The sequence below is a fragment of the Acomys minous genome, assembly GCF_964271855.1.
Source record: "Acomys minous genome assembly, chromosome: 14".
In the NCBI taxonomy this organism is placed as follows: domain Eukaryota; kingdom Metazoa; phylum Chordata; class Mammalia; order Rodentia; family Muridae; genus Acomys; species Acomys minous.
In genome coordinates this window covers 108,815,166-108,832,989 of record NC_140496.1, presented here as the reverse complement: position 1 = coordinate 108,832,989, position 17,824 = coordinate 108,815,166, and the positions used below count along the sequence as shown (strand labels likewise).

The following is a 17,824-nucleotide window of genomic DNA, read 5'->3' as shown; positions in this document are numbered from 1 at the left end:
CATGAGGGAGGTTACAATAAGCATCATTTAATTTTTTTCTAACAGTCAAGGTTTATTTATTTGGGATACAGAACCTAGCACCCTTTCATGACATCTAAAACCTTGTCAGCAAAAATACCTAGAGAAAAGGTCAGAGAGTTATGTCACCTGGGCGAGCTCTGACTGGTCTGTTATATAAAATACCCAGCACTGGAGGGCAAGCACTACTAACCACTGACTTCTTACCATGGCTGCAGGAGAGCACAACAGAAGGTGAGTGGCCATGACAGTCCATATGAGCCACGGAGTCCTTAGAGAAAACTCCATCCACCTTCGGGACACATCAACAGCAGATCTGAGTCATAGTTCTGTCTGCAACGTTGGTGTCCTTACCAAACAGAGATGCTAGAACCATACAGTCTGAGTTACTCTTGTTTTTTATAACAAGACTTCTACTTATTAAACAGCTGTTAGCTCCCATGGTTCATTTGATTGTTTGATTCACAGGAGGAAGGATCGTATGAGTCAGACAGGTCAAGAACACTAAGGAACAGGACAATAGCAACTAAGCAAGGCTCACGGAGGCTGACATAGCAACCATGGAGCCTGCATGTGTCTGCCCTAGAGCCTCTGCATGAATGCTATGGTTGCTAGCCTGGTGGTGTCTTTCTGGAACCCCTAACAGTAGGAGTGAGTTGTGCCTGGTCTCTGCATCTTGTTGATGGCATTTTCAGTTGCTATCCCTGGGAGTCCAGCTCCTTTCTGAAGGGGAATGGAGAAACAGTAGAGATGTGGGGGTTGGGAGGATTGGAAGGAAAGAAAACTGCAGTCAGCCTGTATTGAATGAAAGAAGAATTTGAAAAGAAATACCTGTTAGCGACCACTAGATGTGATTAATGGACACTTGGTATAACACCCCAAGCAAACCAGGAACCCAGATCCTTTCCAAGTATGGCTCGCTGGTTTGTCTGGTCTTCCCATTGGTCAAATAGGGAGAATTGATGGAAGTTGCGCAGCCGTACCACTTACAGTTTAAATGTGTGCTCCAATTACTTGCAAGAGAGACTGGGATGTAAACCCGAGAGAGAGGGAACTGAACTGATGAGAAGATAGCCAGCACACTATAAAGACTTGTGGATGACAGAATTGATGGAATATAATATTTAATAATTAGGAAAAATGTATGATGCTGGAAGGTACTGTAGGTGGGAAGATGGAAGAATGGTAACAAACACAACTTTAATTTTAAAATGTATTTTTTAAAAAAACCAAACCTTTAGGCCTTAAATGAAAAGCATCACATTCATATTTTGGAAATGTCAGAGACATGTAAGAAACATGACCCGGATACAGACTTTTAGATACTTTAAAATGTGAACAGTGAGAAACAGTAATACAATGAGATCAGCTTAAGACAAAACATACATGAGACATATAAAAAGGAAAGGTGGTCTGTGTAGGGGGATGCATGCGTGTGTGTGTGTGTGTGTGTGTGTGTGTGTGTGTGTGTGTGTGTGTGTGTGTGTGATTTATCTGCTTTAGTGTGAAGCACTATAGCCACAGAGAGGGGGAGAATCTTTTTTTGCCTTTTAGCTCAGAGTTGCATGGAAATGGTCAAGGAAATTTGGGTTGTATGTTATGACATAAAAGCTGTAAAGTATGGAATGGGAGAATCGAAAAACACAGTCAATGTTGATACCAAATGAGTAAGTTGTTCTTAATACACCACACAAAATGAATGTTACTATTCTTGTTCCTGTCTGCCAAGCAGTCTCTCTATCCGAGATTAGTAAATGCTCCTGTAAGCAGAGAAGCATGCTCACCTCTGCTTCTATAGACTGACAGTCAACAAATGCTTAGCTCGTGCAAAACACCATGCTGCTTGATGTATGCTTCATTCCACATATAACTCTCCAAATAACACTAACTGATATGGATTACTATTTTTGTTAAATATATAAAATATACATGTAACTTTCAAAGGTTGAATAGAAAACAGGAGTAACAGACATTTGCTCATTTGCAGTGGAAAACTGTTTGGTGGTGATCTCTGTAGCCAATTCTATTTCTCCTTGTTCTTTCTGCAGAATGATTAAAAATACCAAATGAGTTGCTTGTTAGTCATATGCTAATTAGCAGGACGATGGGAGTTGTTACTGTGGACTTAAATAGGTAGCTATCATTTTGTGAAAATAATACTTGCATTAGATAGCCGTCCAGCACCGAAGCACACATGAAGAACTACAGCTGTAAAGTGCTTAATTTTTAGAAAATTACAATAGATTGATAAAAATCAGAGGGGTTCTGAAGTATTACTACTTTTAAAGTCTATGCATATAGCTGGTGAAAATTAAAGATAGAATTGAATGGCAACCTGTCAGTGAACGCCACAGTGACATCAGTGCACACATTGTCCTAGATCATGAAAACATGGTAAAAGAGAGATGTTTACATTTTAATGTTTGTTTTTCAAATATTCTACCACTAATATTGAACACTCAAGTGCTATTTCTGTATAGTTTATGACTGCCCTGACATAGTTTCACACACTTTCCTGTTCATTATTTTCCTCTGTTCTCTGGGCGCATTTCTCTGTAGAAAGGACAAATACATCAAAAGTCTTCAAGGAAGATGGTAGAATGTTTAATTTCAACAATTTATGTCTTTTAATTTTTAGGAGTATAAATAATTGATACATTGGTGAAACCTTTATTTGAAAAATAAACAACATGCAAGAACTGTTTTAATAAGATAAGCAGGAAATATGTTATAACTCAGTATATGAAATTTGGTCATTAAAGGTTTTACTACATATAATATTTTAATAAAATTTGGCAATAAGGTAAAAAATTACCAGAGAAAATTGAAAGTAGCTTTAAAACTTCTCATTGTCAAAGGTATAAAAATCTGTAGTCTTTGGAAGACTTTTATATGAAGAAGTTATACAGCTTTGATTCCTTTTGGACATCAAGATACATAATGACCCTTTGTCTTCAGCACAAGAAACACTTGGAGCCTTCTTCTCTTTTTCAAGATGTGTATACTCAGATCAACCTTGTATACAGTATGTCTTCCAACTATTATTTCAAGAACCTTTAAATAAAAATAATGGCCACAACTCATAATTATAGTCAATATAGCATGGCGTTGGTTAATTCTTACTTTTTTATAAGAGACCTAGAGGAATAATTTGTCCTAATAAATTCAGCTTTTGCTTTAGCCTCCTCAAGTCTTTCACAGGCTTTTTGAAAGATAAGTGTATCAATAACAAATTTCTCTTCACAGTGTCTTCTGCGGGTTTCTTCAGCTCTATGAGGAAAAAAAGAAAAGTCAAGTGAGATATTTTTAGATTAGTCAACTGTGCACACTGGTGTGCTATGGATGGAACTGGACATTTTCCAAATGGACATTTATAAACAGGAAAAGGACACAGCTCAGTCTACATAATATTATTATACTGGTAAATGATACTCAATCCATAGTGCACTGATATTTATGAGATCTCATTGCAAACATCTGAGAATTTCCCATAATTCTGCTTAGATTTCCCCCCAAAGTATCGAAATTGCCAGTGTTATAAACAATAGACCTCCCCAAGAGCCAGGGAGTCCAGGCTTCCCTCATGGCTCTGCAAGTGACAGTATGTCTTCCCTCAGAATTCCTCTGCTAGATTCCCAGCTCAGTATATTAGAGTGTGGATGCCTTTCAGATGGATGGCATCAGAGCCAGCATGGCTGAGGCTCCAATGAGAAGAGGAGCATATACCCACTCAGGGAAGAGTACATGTGAAACCATAGTAAGGCGGCAGCCAGCCATCTGCAGCCAATAAACACATCAAGGGAAAACCAAACCTATCTGCGCTTATCACTATCAGACTTGCTGGAACTCAAGAGCAGTCAAAAAATAAGTCCAATTTACTTAGGCTGCTCAGCCTATGGTATCTTGTTACAGCAACTCCACTAGACAAATATACATTCTAAGTGAGAGAGACCTAGATCAGATTAGTCTACCACACCCAGGCAATGGCATAAGATTGAAGAAAAGTCACTTGTTCATTATTCATTGTCAAAGCATGACAGTATCTCCACATGCTTCAAACAGAAAAGGGACATAGATTGACATAATCAAGAAAAGTGCACATGGATTTAAGAGAAATATATAGTAAGTTCTTGCATTAAATCTTTACTAAAACAAGAAACTCATTACAGAACAGGATAAGATTAGAAGTGAGATAAATGCTGGTAATAAAGCCAATAGAACAAGGGGAGAGAAGAAAAAAAGAGATTCAAACATGAAATAACCCTACACACACACACACACACACACACACACACACACACACACACACATATACATACATGTACATATACATATATATATATACACACACACACACACACACACACACACACACACACACACACACACATTATATAGCATGAATGGCTAAGACTGAGGCAGAGGCAGCAACATATTACATATGTTCTGAGAACTGTTATCACTCTTTCCGCTCCAGTCAGCTGCAGGGGAATGGCTCGCTTTGATTCCTGAAACACTACATTTCTGCACAGGTATAATCAGAAACATGGAGTCAGGGTGGATGGAAGGGTTGAGTTATAAGCTTTCAGCTTACTGGCTGGATTTTCAATAAGTCCTCTAGATTCTCTCTGCCTCTTCTATTTCTTTTCCATCGTTAAGAACTGGATGGTCTAACTAATATGTTCCATTCAGTAAAAGATGAAGAGAGTTACACATTGTAAATTTCTTGAAGATGACTTGGAATTTAATGCGTCCCTTTAGTGGGTAGTAAATAGAAAGTGTAGGAATAGCCAGAGGATGGGAGAGAGGCTGCAGTTCTCTTTGGAAACAATGATACTCAGAGCTGTCCCTGTGGTCACTGCCAGGGAGCTGGGGATGGGGACACAGTGACTGGCCTCAGAGCTGTCCCTGTGGTCACTGCCAGGTAGCTGGGGATGGGGACACAGTGACTGGCCTCAGAGCTGTCCCTGTGGTCACTGCCAGGTAGCTGGGGTGGGGACACAGTGACTGGCCTCAGTGCTGTCCCTGTGGTCACTGCCAGGGAGCTGGGGATGGGGACACGGTGACTGGCCTCAGAGCTGTCCCTGTGGTCACTGCCAGGGAGCTGAGCTGGGGATGGGGACACGGTGACTGGCCTCGGAGCTGTCCCTGTGGTCACTGCCAGGTGACTGGCCACTGCAAGTCAGGTTCCATAGCCATTCTCTTGGTGTACAAAATCCACCTTGAATTTTAGGGGCTGAAATTTTGGATGGACTATTTAAGTTGTCCATGTCCGTTTTCTTCATCATTGTGAAGAGGACAACTCAGTTTAGACATTTTGTGTGAAGTAATTGAACACGACAGAGCATGCTGCCCAGGGGCAGAGCTTCTGACTGGCATGAGCCTGCTTCCAACTCTAGTACTGGGAAAGAAAGGAGAAGACAAGCCTACCATTTGGCAGTCACTCCTTAACTATCTGTTCTCAGTCTAGAACACAGATAAAGCACATAGCTGGCCATATAGCTGAGTAGAAATCAAAGCGAACAGAACTTTAAACATACGAAGAAGAGCAAAGTGCAAGTCAAAGGATTATATTGCAGTCATTATGCTGAAAGATAAAAATAATGAGCAACAGAAAAATGTAAATAAAATTACTATTCAAAAGAATCAATGAGTGATCAATACATGTGAACCAATTGTACTTGGACGGGTTAGCGTCTAACAACTGAAAAAGGAATGCAGTTCCACTGATTCTAGGAAAAAAGCACACTTAGCTATGGATACTTAAGGAAAACTACAGAAGGTCTATATCTGACATGATACACTGCAAAGCTAAAGTGATCATTGGGGTAACACCCTGTGTGTGAACCCCGTGTATGAACCCCATGTGTGAACCCCATGTGTGAACCCCGTGTGTGAACCCCGGAGGTGAAGTCCCTTCCAAAAGCATTTCCACTCAGCATCACCACCTGTCACTGTTTTCTTGGGTTCAGTGATTCTAATAGACTTCTTACATGCAATATTTATATTTTAACTATAATTATGATTAATGCAGGATGAAACTAATGGAAAATTTTACCAAGTTCAGGAATTTGAAGACATCACTACACTTTCAGTTCTTTTCAAACCACAGCCTATTTCACACAACCTCAGTTTCTGTACCAGGAACATTCATAGTAGAAGCTAACACTGACTTTAGAAAAATCAGTGTCTTACCCTGAAGCAGCAGACAGAGAACGCAGAAATTATCTACGCCTCCTAGAATACTGTGTCCATACATGTGCTGGGTAGAAGGAATTCAACCTTGAGGGCTAAGGGTCCTTTAGAAAATACAGTCGCCTGCTGGGGCCCTGGGGATACACTGGCGTTTGGAACTGAAGCTTCATATTTGGTGAAGGCTTGAAGCTGCTGTTGTGTGAGGAGACACTGAGGAATAGAAGAAGCTGGGTTTATGAAAGTCACAGAGTGGTGATTTTGTCTAGTTAGTGACGTTAGATCATGTGGATGGCTGTGATGCCCACAGGCAGGAAGTGGTGGTAGAGGGCAGTCATCACTGTGAAGAGAACACAGACAACAGAATGCCCAGAGTGATCTGGAGAATCTGGACCCTACAGTCGACAGGAGACGCACATGGCTAGCATTGCACAGGTGGGTGTCATCACATATTTTGAGCATGCATGTGGTGAAGGCAAGGGAGTAAAAAATTGGTAGACTTTGGGCACAAATGAATATGCAAGAGTTTAACTGCTCAGAGATAGAGCAGTGCCTAGAGATTAGGCTCCCCCGCGTGTATGTGAAAGTGAGTTATTAGCTTGGTATTAATGTGAATGCTGCTTGGAGCCCAGGCATGTTCTTGTCATGTAAACAGGGCAGCTCTCGAATCAAGTTGGAAGTTATGATTATACAAGATGCTGTTTGGAGAAAAGCTTTATAAGTCAGGATATAAAGACTGCAAAGAGCACTTCATCTAGTATGTGAAGTGTCCTCTTAGGGCCTGTGTGTTTCAACAGCTGTCCCAACTGTGGACTTTTTGTTTCACTTGTGTGTGTGTGTGTGTGTGTGTGTGTGTGTGACAGAGAGAGAGAGAGAGACAGAGACAGAGACAGAGACAGAGACAGAGAGACAGAGAGAGACAGAGACAGAGAGACAGAAGGGGGCAGGGAAAGAGAGAGAGATTGAGATTATTTTTTAAAGGAAAATAGGAGGAAACTTAAACTTGGCTGGCTAGGGAAGTAACAAGGGTTGGGGAGGAGTTGTGACAAGAAAAAACAACATGATCAAAATATATTGTATAGAAGAAATTACATTTAAAAACTAAGAAAAGAAAGAAATTGAAATATTTCAATGGCAAATAAATGAAAATGTCTTTGTAGCTAATCACTACAAGTTGGAAACAGAACTTGTAGATTTTCCCACTTTTTGTGCTTTGCCTCAGAAGAGGAGAGTCTAAAGATGAGAGGTAACTCCACAGAGATGTCAGCCATCCACAGGCCTTCTCGTGCATGTACAGACAAAGCTTTCTACTCAGTGGGTACCATGAAGTGTTGATATTTTCCTCACAGAAATGGTTCTGTAGCCTTCCTTCATGCTGCAGGCACATTAAAGAAACATGAGATAGTGTGAGTAAAGTCAGAGGATAAGAAAATACAAAGTTGAGTAAGAAATAGAGCCTTCTGTTATGGCAAGAGGTTAAAACTGTAGTGGAAAACATAGGGTAAGATGACTACAGTAAAACTAAGTATATGTGTGAAACATCATTCAGAGGCCAAAGACTCTGTGAGAAGGGACAAGGTATCCATGTCAGGAAGAATCTGTATGGTCAGAACTGCTAAGGGGGAGGATGTAGTTCAGTTCAGAGTGCTTGACTAGCCTGTGTAAAGTCCTGGCTTCAATCTCCAGCAACACACAAATGTGATGTGGTGACTGACACATGCCTCTAATCCGGCCCTCCTGAGGAGCGTCAGAAACTCAAGGTCACTCTCTGGGACACAGAGTTTGAAGGTAGCCTGAGCTACTACTTGAGACCCTGTCTCAAACAGACAAACAGAAGCAGTTAAGATTTACAGGAGGATACACAGAGAGGAACTCAGGAAAGGCTGGGGGGGGTGGCGTGGAGGAGGGGTACAAGTAGAGACCTGGGTGATAAGGACCGTGTGGACTCTTAGAGACTAAACCAGTTTAAATTAGAGACACAAAAATAACAAAGCTGGCTCTATCCTGGCTTCTGCTTAGAAATCAGTTTGCTTAATGCCTGGTAACAACTCAGCACACGATTTTTCCCCCTTTAGTTTACTTCCATTTTCCAAAGAATAAAGTATCAAGCTACAGGAAAGCATCCTGATAGAGCCCAGCGGTGGCTGTGTCTAAGCCGTCACATACCTCAGCTCCTTCATCTGCCTCAGCAAACTTTGCTTATGCTTTTCTGTTTTCCACTTTTTGCTAACAGTCAGACGCTTCTCTCTCAAGCGCTCCAAGTTGTAGTTCATTCTGTCCACGTGGATGATTCCCTTGAGCAGCTGGGTCCTCTCATTGTTGATTGACTGAACTAAAGAGTGGTCTGCGGTGTTTAGCTTTTTTTCAGCCAGGAACATAGATTTCCGCTCTCTAACTTTCGCCAGGTAGGTGAGTTTCTCCTTCCAAATTTGCTTTAAGTCTTCCTGGAGTGCCTCGTTATCCTTTTCCATTAGATTTTGCGCCATACTCGCTTTCTTCCTTAAGTGCTCTCTGATGTCGAGCCTAGCTCTCTCCTGGGCAACCTGTGCTGCGATCACGGCCGTTACATTCCTCGCTTCATGCTCTTGCTGCTCTCGACCTGATTGATATTTATCGACGTCATTGAACATGTGGAGCTGCATGCCAGCCTTGTGTGTGGTTAGAAACTCTCTCCTTTTCTTTAGCTCCCGATATGTCTCTCTTTCAATTGGGGGCATTGAACGCGAGGCAGGAAGCGGCTGGAGATAGCTTGGGAAGTATCCGTGTTTCATCTGTTTCAACATTTCCCCGTACTTGAGGGGTCTGTGGGAATATAAAGGAATCTTCATTGCAGGTACCCTAAACCTGATGTCCATTTCTTCTTCGTCAGACTCAGCTTTTGCCTCCTGCTGACCTATATCAGAGTAGACAGACAACATAAAGAGCTTATTTTCACTTCAAATACTTTGGAAGCTACATAAATTCACTGGGAGGACCTGAACCGCCTTAAGCACGTTTTCTCCAGGGTTCAACTTCTGATATCAGACAAGAAAAACACCACCATCACATCATCTCCCACGTCAATGAATGCGCTACTTCATGTAGTTTGCTGTTCCTTGTACCACCTCTCACTGTTATTTAACCTGTACGGCGACAGCATTATCATTTATCTTACATGTGGTAGTTAGACATAGTACCAAGTAGATAGTCATTTGGCATAGTTTTATGTACTTAGATATATTTTGTATACTCGGTCATAATTTTTATGGAGTTAGACATCATTTTTATATACCTAGACACTGAATTTTGTATATGGTTTGCTAAAAAGAAAATAATGAACAAACAGGTCATGAGTCAGGTAGCATGGTCACCAGTGGGAACGCAGAGCAGTCTGCTCTGTGAACAGCAGGGTTAGTTACAGTCTCCCAGCAGACCCCTCAGCAAGCTCGGAACGGCAATATCAAGTGGCATGCCCAACCCGAAGATGTTCAGAGTCCTATGCCTGGAAAGAGCTACAGGAAGTGTTCAGCCCTGTGACTGATCACTGCTGAGAGCAGAGTTAGCCCCTCTCAGGTAATATCCACTAATTGTTTATCCAGTACAAAGTAGTGAGCCCTGAAGTCATATGCACAAAAAGCAGACTCAGCAAGTTGTATTTATATGCATGCATGTGTGCATGCGTGCATACGTGTGTGTATGTGTGTAAGGATAATATAGAAAAATAAGCCATCAAACTGAGAGGGCAACAACTGGAAAACATGGAACATGGGAGGGGTTGGAGGCAAGGAAAGAGATAAAATTATGTTAACTATATCCTAATTAAAATTATAATAAAGAAAATGTTTTGATAATATTAGTTGAATTAATGAAATGATAATAGATATACTGAGGAGAAATGGGCTAAAGATTACCTGTCTATATGTGCAGAGGGAACAGCAGCAGCTGTGGCACAACCTTTGGATAGGAAGGACACTGACATAAAATAATGTGAACTGTCATGTTATGGTGCAGGAAAGAAGAGGACAGAGTGACATTAGCACATTTCTGTTCTGCATGTCTGACCCAGGCTGAGTGCAGAGAAATGCCTGGAGATACAATGGTCCACATTTTCCAGACATTGCTTGACACTGCTCTTGGAATAGCCTTTTATTCAGCTTACTCCACCAACAGAAATATGATTCGTAGAGTTTAATTTAGCACTCTTAATTCATATAGGTTTTTTTAAAATTTAGAGTAAAAAGAATTGGCATTTGAAATATGCCCTCTTGAGCATATACAGGGGGAGGTAATCCCCCTCAGGAACAGTCATAGGGGAGGGGAATAAGAGGAAAATGGGAAGGAGGGAAGAATGGGAGGATGCAAGGGATGGGATACCATTGAGATGTAACAAGAAAAACATTTTTAAAAAATCAAAAAAAAAAAAAAGAAAAGAAAAAAGAAAAAGAAAGAAAGAAAGAAATATGCCCTTAGAAATAACAGCTACTTTGGTGATTTAAACAGTAGTCCTGATACTACATAAAAACTAAATATTAGGGGAATTTCTAGCTGTGCTGAAACACCACAATACAGTAAAATATTATGGTGGAAGTTTGAGCACATCCATAGGTGTCCCTGAAACTCCTGCACTCTTAATGTATCAGAAGTGCTTTAACACTCACCACACACGGGTATTTCTTCTCACCCTCACACCATTGCTACTGTCTTTAACAAGGTATCACTTAAAAAATAATTTATTCAGATTATATCTCAATTGTTATCCCCCACTTGTATCTTCCTGTTCCCCCTCCCTCCCGCCTTCATCCTATTCCCCTCCCCTAGGTCTGTGACAGAAGGGGACCTCCTCCCCTACCATATGGTCACAGCCAGCCTATCAGGTCTCATCCTGGTAGCCTTCTTACCCTTCCTTTGAGTGCTGCCAGGCCTCCCCACCAAGGGGAAGTGGTTAAATAGGGGGCCACCAGAGTTCGTGCCAGAGTCAAAGTATGACTTTTGACAAGTAACAGAAATGGAAATGTTCCTGTATAAAAATTGTGCTTGTTTTGTGTTTTGTGACCTCATAAAGGAGCACAGATCTGCCCATTAAGCTCTCCTTGAGTAAAATAAGGGCATGAATGGTTGCTGTCTCTGCTACAGAGACATATGGTCCACAGAGACATGAGACACAGGTGTCATGGAAGGGGTAGGTAAACCCCTGTGGAGATACAGTATGGACCATTGTAACTCCAGGATGGAGCTCCTGTGGAGGTACAGTGTGGACCATTGCATCTCCAGGATGGAGCCCCTGTGGAGGTACAGTGTGGACCATTGCATCTCCAGGATGGAGCCCCTGTGGAGGTACAGTGTGGACCATTGCATCTCCAGGATGGAGCCCCTGTGGAGGTACAGTGTGGACCATTGCATCTCCAGGATGGAGCCCCTGTGGAGGTACAGTGTGGACCATTGCATCTCCAGGATGGAGCCCCTGTGGAGGTACAGTGTGGACCATTGTATCTCCAGGCATTTCTCTGCACTCAGCCTGGGTCAGACATGGAGAACAGGAATATGCTAATGCCACTGTGTCCTCTTCTTTCTTGCACCATGATGTGGCAGTTCACATTAATTTATGTCAGTGCCCTTCTGAAAACAGAAACCAGCCCATTTCAAAGAAACCTTTCCTGGCTCATCACATTTCTTTACATCTAAAAAGGATCACAATTCAAATATGATTTAAAACTCTTTTATTTCTTTGTTTTTTTTCTTTTATATGTTTCTTAAGAAGAAGCCTAAAAGAGTGTCCATAAAAATAACGAATTTAATACTGTTTAGGTGGGCAACAAAGGAACACTGAGCTATGCGTTGGCATATATTCTCCATGTCTGAGAACTTGAACTCCTTGCTCATTTTTAAAATCTAAAATTAGGCCTAGCTGGCAAATTTGCCCCTCCCCCTAAATTCTAAAAATTGTCTAAAATGCAAATAAGGTGAGACAGCCATGCCGTCACCACACTGCTTTGTGTTTGATATTCAGTTGGAACATGCGAGAAGGCACGCTGCATCTCTGACAGCTTCAGTGTCTGTAGTTTGTGGTGTCCAGGAGTGCTCTGATCTCAAGCAAACCCATTCAAGCAACATTAATAGAAACACCTCAGAGGCTCTATGAATCAACTTCCAAAGAAGAAATAAATACAAGTGTTAGAAGCAGATGGAGCCTTCAAAGATCACACATATTCACAGTCTCATAAAATACGTACATTTCTGTACCTGTATCTCTTCATTGCTACCTATAACCTATACCTACCTATACCTATATTTCAGATGATTTTTTCTTTCTCCTGAATTATTTATTTCTAATTTTTTATAGTAATTCAGTCTGTTGTATTACTGATTCCTCTATTTTAATTTCTTTCTAGATAATGAGGCTGGTATATTCAAAACTACGTGGGCATTTATCTAATCATCTCAGTTTTCAATTTCAGTGGCTTACTACTATAGACAAGACCAATTTCCTTCCACTGGCAGCCACTTAACATGTCCTGTGATCTCACTGAAGAACTGAATCTAGCCTCCTAAAATTATCTTGATTGCACGTACTAATTTTTCTGTATATCTTTCAAGACCCCCAGCTTTACATTAGCAGGTACACGTGTAAGTCACACCGACAGGTCACAAAAAAAAGGCAATTCCTACTCAACTCCCTCTAAGTTCCAGCTATTACTCTGTCTGTAATTTTAGTTTCCTTCTTATTGGAAAATTGAGAATTCTTCATTTTAATACAGAGCACCTACCTCTCTTTAACCCAAAACTGTTCACATACAAATCCATGAATAAGTATATGAACATTTGAATATTTGTTGTGTTTCAGGTGTATTATTTAACAAATGAGGGAATCATCCATTAACACATTCATTGCTTCCTGCCCCAGGAGCTTCTCTTGAAGACAGGTGACAGCCCATCTTCAGTTAAGGACCAGTGCCCTGATGAACGTGCATATTCATGGTTAAGGGATTCTATTGGATGGATGAGGGCAATATATTTAGAGAAACTGACATAACTTCAGACGAGAACAATAAGAATGAACAGGAGAATATTCAGGGCAGGCAGTGATGAACATTCCAGAAGAAAAGATAAGCTATATTAAGGTAGGAGGCAGGAAATTGTGAAACAGATCCCAGTGAGCAGAAAGGAAGTGGTAGTAATTGCAGACAGAGAAATGAAGCAGGATCAGATGCTGTGCAGCTAGGTCACAGCAGATGGTGAGCAGTGGCGGCCATCGGTACAGAAGGTGTGCGATGTAAGACATGTTATCATGAAGGGAATAGACGTGAACTTGGGCCACAGGACAAGGGGAGGTGACTGTTGAAAGGACCAAACGGTGGTTCAAGCACTCTGTGGTGATAAACAGGAAAGCTGCAGGATGGCGCAGACGTGTGGAGTGCTTCATATGTGAGTTCAGAAGCCTTGCTGTCGAATCACATGGCATCAGAGTTAATAAAAAGCTATCGAAGATCACTAACAGCATGTAGAGTGCACAAATCAGTAGGCAGTGATAATGTTTGTTCAGAAAGGAAAACCTGGCAAGCTTCATTAAAGATGTGCACATGTGGCTGCTCCTGCAGCTTGCAGTGTCTGTACTTAATCACGTGCACAAGTACTCTATTGTAGTGTCTGTATGGTGTCTATATAGTGTCAGTATTTAAACATTTATCTACACATTCAATTCAAAATTGTATCCATTTTAATTTCCATTAAAATTTTTATTAATACGATCTATTTTCAAACTGTTGTCTTGTTACAATAAGAAGATCCATTTGAACCAACACATACTGTTTCTATTTACACGGTAAATAGTACACTAGTAAAACTCAAGGTAAGGAGGTAAGGGCTCACAAGTGCAAGACCAGCTAATCTACAAGGCAAGCTTGTGGCCAGAGAGGGATGTACAGTGAGATCCCCAGACCCCGTAAGCAGAACAGAAATGCTCTGGTCACTGACATTTCTCAGACTTTAGTGTGGACAACATTTGGTAGATGCTGGAGCACAAGTTGCTGTTTCTCAGTTTGCAGAGACTATTTCTGAGATAGTGCAGCATGGTTTTACTTTGAACCCGTGTGCTTACAAAACCGCAGTGCTAAGTGGATAGCTCCACTTGGGCCACTTCTCTGCGTGGGAGCCCAACAACCGGGTGCTGCTGTACCTGGCTTTCTGTCATCTCACTCGTTTTCAGGTCAGCGGAGCCCTGGGACATTGTGCTGACAGGCCTCATTTGATCTTTCTGAATATATTACAGGATTACAGGTTTATGATCCATCTGTGAGGTGCCAACTGGTCTAACTGATTTAAAAATCAGTGTAATCCTGACACACCCTTTCATATATGATGTGAAATGGTTGTTAATGCTGGCACACTCTCTTGAGTGCTCAGCATGGGACACAGCCTGAAACAGTGCACAGAATTTGCAGTGTTACTATGTGGAAGAGAAGAATAGGGTAACCGAGGGCGCGTGAAGGAAGGCTGCGTGAGGGTACTGTTTAGAAGCAGTAGTATTAACGTCTATAATGTAGAGTTTCTTCCTGTTCTGTGAAGGATAAAAACAGGATCTATGGTACTGGCCCACATCTTCCACTTTCTGCTTTGCAACTTACAATGCAACAGGCTTTCTGTAATTCTTCCCTGAGGCCCATTACATTTGCACCTACAGAATAAGCAGGTTGTGTAAGCTATGAACTATGAAAATTAAAGTTTACCACAGTTATATCTACAGGAATGTCACACTCTACTCTAAAGGAGCTGTGCTGGGATCATCTCACAACAGTATAGAAAGTGGATTTGTAGACAACTGGTTTACCCTGTTCAGAAGCATCTCCTTCCTCCCCGTCCCATCTCTCATTTGTATGTGTGTATACATGTACATGTGCATGTGTACATGTACATGTGCATATGCATGCATGTGCATGTGTGTGCATGCCTGCATGTGTATGTGAGTGTGTGTGTGCGTGCGTGTGTGTGTGTGTGTGTGTGTGTGTGTGTGTGTATGCATGTGTGTGTGTGTGTTAGGGGGTATGTGTACATGAGTATGAAGGCCTGGAACTGGAGGTGCAGGAGGTTGGGAGTCACCCAGTATGTGTACTTGCAACAGAATTGGCATCCGATGCAAGAGCAGCCCATACTCTTCAGTGTCAGGGCACCTGTCCTGCCCTCAGTTGTCTACTCCTGAAAATCATCCATTCTGTACAAGACCTGTCTGAGAGCATACTTTTCTGGATTCTGCCAGTGAAACCTAAATCCATTCTGACTCTCAAGTTTATAAATATGAAATAGTGAACACTAAAATCATAAAAATAACTTCAACATAAGATTTCAGGACTGTTCACTTTGATTTTAAATTAAATTAAGCATGTGGACCTTGGTTCTAACTGGTTAGGGAGCGCTTGCAGCTACTTCCTTGCTGTCTTTCGGCCCCTGCTGGTGGCAGCATACAGCAGACCTACAGCTGTCCCGCAATGTGTTTTAAAGTGATTTATATGTGATTTTACTTCATATTCCTTGGGAGATATTAAAGCTACTTTAAAAATTAACTGCTGAGCAACCACTACACCCACTGGAGTCTGTGTCAAAGGTGAGGCAGCTTGTTTGTGGCATGCAGAAGCTACACCTGCACTCACTAACTTGGTGACACTTTTCTGTGAAGATGTTGTTTCTGTACTAAGGGTCTTGGTAAACATGCATAAGCATGCTCGCCACACACATGCGTCACTGATGTCACTGTCAACTTTATCCCCATTTCACAGACTTGAGAACTGTGAGTTAAGAGAGCATATTGGGAATTGTGAGTTGTCAACTTTAATTTTCTGTACATTAAAGATGTACACATCTTTACATTAAAGATACTTTCGGCATGTAAAGTTTGTTGCATTCTATAAATGATTTTAGAACCAGTGCTTCTGTTTCTAAAAATGACACTAATAATTAGGCTTTTACAGGATGATGGGCATGGCTAGATTTCTGGGGACACTTGTAACTGCTCTCAAGGCCGTGTGTAGAACCCTGGGTTTTCACTGCTGTGTTATCTGTTCCTACCTTCGGTTTCCCCATGTATGCTTTCAACAATTTTGAAAACATATATTTAAAAGATTTGTTTATATTTATTTTATATTACCAATGTGTTGAATTGATTATCAGAAATGTGCTTATTTATCCCTAGTAACATTTTTAAATTTTATTTCTGAAGTATTAATATAGTTACTTGAGCCCCATGACATATAAAATTCTAAAACTCAAATGTGGTTAGTCTCAAAAACATACATAGCCACTTTAAAAAAAATTGTTCACATTACATCTCAACTGTAGCCCCCTCCCTCATGGCTTCCTGGTCCTACCCTCCCTCCATCATCTGCCCTACCCCCTTCCCTAGTCCTCAGAAAGGGGAAGCCCTCCTCCCCTGTCATCTGCCCTCAGCCCTCAGCCTATCAAGTCTCATCTGGACTGCCTGCATCCTCTTCCTCCGTGTCCTGGCAAGGCCACCCCGACAGGGGGACGTGATCAATGAGTGGGCGCCAGAGTCCGTGTCACGGGACCCACAAGGATACTATGCTGCATATATACTACATATAAATCAACAACTAATAAATGGGACATCATGAAGCTGAAAACTTCTGTAAGGCAAGGAACACTGTCCACAGAACAAAACGACAGCCTCCAGACTGGGAAAAGATCTTCACCAACCCTGCATCTGACAAAGGGCTAATATCAAAAATATATAAAGAACTCAGGAAGTTAAACACCACCAAAGCAAATAATCCAATTAAAAAACGGAGTACAGAGCTAAACAGAGAATTCTCAACAAAAGACTGTCAAATGACTGAAAAACACTTAAAGAAGGGCTCAACATCCTTAGTCAACAGGGAAATGCAAATCAAAACAACTCTGAGATTCCATCTTACACCCATCAGAATGGCTAAGATCAAAAACTCAAGTGACAGCACATACCAGTGAGGATGTGGAGAAAGCGGAATACTCCTCTATTTCTGGTGAGAGTGAATATTTATACAACCACTTTAGAAACCAATCTAGTGCTTTTTCAGGAAATCAGCAATAGTTTTACCTCAAGCCCCAGTTATACCAATCCTGAGCATATACCCAAAAGATGCTCCACTGTACAACAAGGATATTTGCTCAACTATGTTCACAGCAGCCTTGTTTGTAATAGCCAGAATCTGAAAACAACCTAGATGTCCCTCACCTGAAGAATGGATAAGGAAACTGAGGTACGTTTACACAATGGAGTAGTAACAACTACTCAGCTATTAAAAACATAGAACATTTCTATCCAATCTTTCCATCTTTGTTTTTTCCTTCTCCTATGTCTCACCCCCTTTCTCCTTATTTTTCTTCCTTGTTGCCTTCAGTTTACATTAAACAAACATTTCTTAAGTATCATTTCAAGCCCTTCAGTGATTTCTCATATGATAAAATTTGTAATAAATGTCAAAATTCATTTCATATTTATGCTTACTAAATGATTCTAGTAAATATAACTTCGTTACCCATTTTCCTGCAATTACAAATATCACATATAGTTTCATATGTGTCTATACAGGTTAGAAAGCACACAATACTTTGGCATAATACTCTTGTGGACTGTGTACAGTTCACCCTT

The 17,824-nt window shown here is 41.1% G+C and overlaps 1 protein-coding gene across 3 annotated transcripts in view; it reads right to left on the bottom strand.

Annotated features, from left to right (window-relative positions):
• Positions 1-2,786: 2,786 nt before the first annotated feature.
• LRRIQ3 (leucine rich repeats and IQ motif containing 3) overlaps positions 2,787-17,824 on the bottom strand; it is an 85,837-nt gene continuing 70,799 nt past the window's right edge. For 2 of the 3 annotated variants that reach the window (XM_084757662.1, XM_084757663.1), the window contains exons 7-8: positions 8,377-9,103; positions 2,787-3,288 (exon numbers count right to left, since the gene is read on the bottom strand). In XM_084757662.1, the coding sequence (XP_084613788.1) occupies positions 3,138-3,288; positions 8,377-9,103 (878 nt within the window). In that variant the 3' untranslated portion in view covers positions 2,787-3,137. The remainder of the gene's footprint in view (positions 3,289-8,376; positions 9,104-17,824) is intronic. The other variant, XM_084757664.1, reaches the window with a different exon arrangement.